This window comes from Arachis stenosperma, chromosome 10 (genome assembly GCF_014773155.1).
Source record: "Arachis stenosperma cultivar V10309 chromosome 10, arast.V10309.gnm1.PFL2, whole genome shotgun sequence".
Taxonomy (NCBI): Eukaryota; Viridiplantae; Streptophyta; class Magnoliopsida; order Fabales; family Fabaceae; genus Arachis; species Arachis stenosperma.
Window position 1 is genome coordinate 112,949,299 of NC_080386.1, and position 4,855 is coordinate 112,954,153.

Consider the following 4,855-nt stretch of genomic DNA (forward strand, 5'->3'; position numbering starts at 1 on the left):
CTCTGCTACACAGGAGTGATGATTCCATTATATCCCACCAATGCCTTCTCACTTCTAGCGATGATGTTCATCATATTGATCCTAGAGTTGAATGACTCGCAGTTATTTCTCATGTAATTGTCAAACTTCGGATATTTGCTAAAACCTGACCTACTTCATTGATTTGGGGGTATCATATTAAAATACTCTCAAGCATGGGGATTAATTTGTCTGATCCTATCCAGAACAGCATTGAACTCCTGAAACATTGTTGCTTTGGCACATCTCCACATAGCCATCTTTAACTCTGTATCTCCACACTGTTTTTTTAAATTTTGTCAGATGTACATAACATAAAATCTGTTATGTGCTCCTGGATTTACTTTATGTAGAGTATGGATGAATCCCTGGTGTAAACAAATAAAATAATAACATCATCGCTATCATCTCTATACAACACTAAATATATACAATAGATGGACAATTAGTATTAATTAACATCTAAATAAATATAGTTAGTCATTCATTACCTTCTGCATGTCTGACATGAAATTGAACCCATTGATGAATCTGTCACCAAGGTTTTCTTGGAGGAGTTTCAAAAACCATTTTCAACTTTCTTTGCATTCACATTCCACAACTGCATATGATATAGGATATATATAGTTATTGGCATCATGGCCGATAGCAATCAGCAACTGTCCAAGATAGTAACCTTTAAGAAAAGTACCATCCAACCTTATGAATAGCATGCAGCCAACCGAAAATCCCGTCTTACAACCTTCCAAATAAATGTATATCCTTTTGAATTTATGTCTAGTGCCTTTCACAAAATTGGTGCTGATTCTTACAGTAGAGCTAGGGTTAGTCTTTATAACTTCATTTGCATAGTCCCTAAGAAGTGTATATTGAGCTATTTCTGACCCTTCAATCATTTTCCTTGCTTTCACCATAGCCCTATATATCTTCTTCTTATTGACAATTACATCATACTCCTTCTTAAAAAAGTTGTTTGCCTGTCTTTGCGTCATTTTTGGGTAATCACGTATCTTGTCTTTAATATCATCAACAATCCACTTTGCATCTGCAAATTTGTTCTTATTGACTCTGCTGCATGTATGTTCATTGATAAATGTCTTCACTTGAAAGCTTAATGGATATGACCTCTTTGCACAGTATATCTGCCATGGACAATCCTCATCATAACATATAGTCTTATACCTGGTAGAATCAACTCTTGGAAAGAATATGCTTTTGCTTATGTTGATGTTGTACTTTCTGACCGCTTTCTTGAATTGTTCCAGATTTTCAAACTCCATTGCTAAATCCAATCTTACTTCCCTAACTGGAGCATCTACATTTCCTTGTGGAAATACTACCTGATGACTCTCTTCATCATTACTTGCAATGGAATCCAATTCTTCGGACTCATAACAGTGATACCATGCACCTAGATTCAACATATCTTCACCTTCCACAAGTATAAATATTGAAGGAAGCTTATTTGGATCCTGGTTAGGTGTGAAAGTTTGCCCTGTTAGAAGAGGCATCACTGTTGACATTCTCTTTCTCTTCTTTTTACTTCCACCATCAATTTCTGGGTTTAAATTTGGTTCGGGCTATGAACCACTGGTATGACCCCTTTCAACGGGTGTTTCCTCATCATTCTGGATGCCAGTATCCTAAGTATCCAGTTCATTGCAAGTTTGTGGGATGTATTATGTAAAAATTCCAACAGATTCTACAGTAACATTGTCAACTCTAAGAGCAACTGACTCTGCAAAGACTGAATTTTGGTGTCCAATTTTTTCACTTGCAACTGGTATTTGTGATGGTTGAGTGTGTGAAGGAGTCTTCTTCAAAGATTAGGAAGGTGTTAAGGGAGATTAAGAGGTAAGTAAATTAGGTTGGGTGGCTTGATGAGTCCATATTTTTCGATATATTTTAACTCAATTTGGATAGATTTCATCACATAAACTCACACTTAAACACCCAAATAGCATACTTTTGTGTTTGTCCCTAATTTGATCCTAAATGTGAAAAATGTGATTTTTGGCTTGAAATGAGAAATTTAATTCCACTTTTATGCCATTTGATGCCATGACATGTTTGTTGAGTAATCTTAGGTCATAGAGGCAAGAATGGATAGCCAAAAGTGGAAGAAAGCATGTATAAGGGAGAAAACAAAGAAAAGCACACATAGCGAAGTGTGCGTGCGCACGACCACGTGTGCGTACGCACAGGACCCTGCACGTGATTTCATTAATGAAACATGTGTTGCGTAATTTCTAAGTGCTTTTGGCCCATTTTGGAAGGCTTGAAGGCTGAATTTGGATGCTATATGAAGAAGAATTCAACACATATCAAGGGGGCTCACTTAGATAGTTTTAATTTCATAGTATTAAGAGTAGGAGTAGGAGTAGAGTTGAAAATGCTCTCCTACGATTTTATTTTCATCTCCATTATATCATGTTATAGCAAGATTTTATTTTGGATTTTTGCTTCTTTAATTATAAGTACTCTAAATTTCCTCCTTAATTAAAGCACTTTTACTTTCATTTCCTTTTGGTTCAAGTTACTTTGTTCATATTTGCAATTTTGAGTTTCTTGAAGTTTTGATTGATGAATTTTGTGTTTTATGCTTTCTTTATGTTTGTTTGGATGTTTATAGTTGATTTTGTGAATAGTTGGTTATAGTTCTCGATTTTTCTTGCAATTTTCCATGTTTTACTTTTATGCACACAAGGTATTTGTGAAAATGTCACTTGGTAGTTTTGAGTAGATTTTTACACCTTGGCTTGGGGGTTGAGTTCCTAGGATACTAGAGTCATAATATCCGACATTTAGTGATAATTCTTGGGTAGTTAGTTGACTCTTATTTCCATTGACACTAGCTTTTTACTAACTAGTTTGGTAAGTTAGCTAGGACTTATGGATTAAGGTCAATTATGCTTGCTTGACTTACTCCTCGATGTTTGGGGTTAACTAGGCGAGATTGACTCATCATAATTATCATAGTTGTGGTTATGACAATGATAGGATTCCTTGAATCCTCATTCCCAAGTCAATGCTCTCTTTTATGCATTTTAGCATTTTCACTAGTTTTGGTCTTGTTGCCTTTTACTTGCATTAATTTCTAATTTTGATTATTGCTTAGTTCTTTAATTTCTTAGTTATTTTAATCTTTCGTTCTTTGTTTTGGAAACCACCCTTTTTGCTTCCACAACCAAGAGCGTAACACTTTCAATTGCATTCCTAGGGAGAACGACCCGAGGTTGAATTACTCTTGATCTCGGTTACTTTAATTTGAATTTAACATTTGATCGTGACAATTCATTGTTGGTTTGGACTATGCTACCAACAACTTAATTCTTTTTTTTGATTGATTCCAAACTATACAAGAATTCTCTCTTCATCATGGCTACATCTGGATGCTGAATGCTTGTTGATGGCTCTTGGAAGGTTAGTTTCGGTAATTGGGTGGGTACATTTGGTGGCTCTATAGTCATTTCTAGTTGATGTATGCTTTTTGTAATAGGTTGAAAATCTTTGTCTTGTACCTCATCTCCTGTTTGGACCTCTATTCCAAGCCCACCATCATCCTCGTAATGAGTATTACCTACTTTTGTCTCACTCATCTTTAACAGTCTCTTTGCTCTATTCTTTTTCTTTGAGGTTAGGGGTTCTCCTAACATAGGATTTGGGTCTATGCTTAATTTGGGTCCTATTAACATTTAAAATCTCAACTTTTGGTTCAGGAGTTTTGTTTCCTTCTACGAAATCGAAAAAGTTAACCGGATGCACAGTGAACAGCTCAATTCTCCTCCCATTAGCAATGGCTGCTTCATACATGGTTACAACATCCATGTCCAATCTCAGTAGCTTTAACCCACCATCCAACTCCTTTCCAGGATGCAACCAGTAAAACTCGCTCACATCAATGTACCCTATATCCTTTAGTAAGTCAATTACAAAGAACCTATTTAAAGTATCCACATTCACTCTTTCAATCTCTGTTTTCTCACTGCTAACATATACTAACTTTCCATCATCGCCCTTTTCAAACTTTTCTCTATGACTAATAACCAACGTAATGTGGATGATAGCCATATTTACATAGACATACACAAACAACACATCATTCATGATACAACCACACTACTAATGAAATGTAATCAAAATATTGGATGTCCAGCAAAAGTAGAATATCAAAACCAGATCAGTCCTAAATAATAGGTAATCACATGACATCTTCATACTAGGTTAACTCCGAAAAAAATGAACCAATACAAGAAAATCCTAATCAAAATTCTAAATCGACAACTATGCATCCAAAACTGAGAAATTGACATTAGAGGGATGAAAGATTACTACTTACCTATGAATGGCACCATACACTTCCATGAGGTAAGACGTTCCACACCAACAAGCACTCTCTCTTCAATACGATGGTTATTAACTAGGGGTGTTTAAAATCGATCCAAACCAAACAAAACTGATCAACCAAGCCAAAAAAACCGATAAAATGATTTTTTGCTGTTTTTTGTGGTTCGGTTCGGTTTTCAGTTTTGTTAGTGAAAACGCTAACCAAACCGAACCAACCGGTTTATTTAAAAACCCTAATATAAATAAGCGAAACCCCTTTCCCCTTAGATGATCTAGCCGTCATTCACCGTGAAGCCCCTATTCCCTAACTCTCTCCACACTCTCTTCCCACCGTTCACAAAGTCGCCGTCCTCTCAGCCCCTGGCATCGCGGACAGCACTTTCGCGGTGGCCTTTCCTCGTCGCAGTTCCATCTTCTCGGCGCGGTCCTCCCTCAGTCCCTCCCTTCCTCTGCACGACTCTTTTTCTCCCTCCGTTCATCATCCTCAATG

At 36.6% G+C, this 4,855-nt stretch overlaps 1 protein-coding gene across 1 annotated transcript; it reads right to left on the reverse strand.

The window, feature by feature from the left end:
* Positions 1 to 590: 590 nt before the first annotated feature.
* Positions 591 to 1,529, reverse strand: LOC130957490 (uncharacterized). Its single transcript, XM_057884345.1, has one exon. It carries the CDS (start codon positions 1,527 to 1,529, stop codon positions 591 to 593), a length of 939 nt encoding a protein of 312 aa, XP_057740328.1.
* Between the last annotated feature and the right edge of the window lie 3,326 nt (positions 1,530 to 4,855).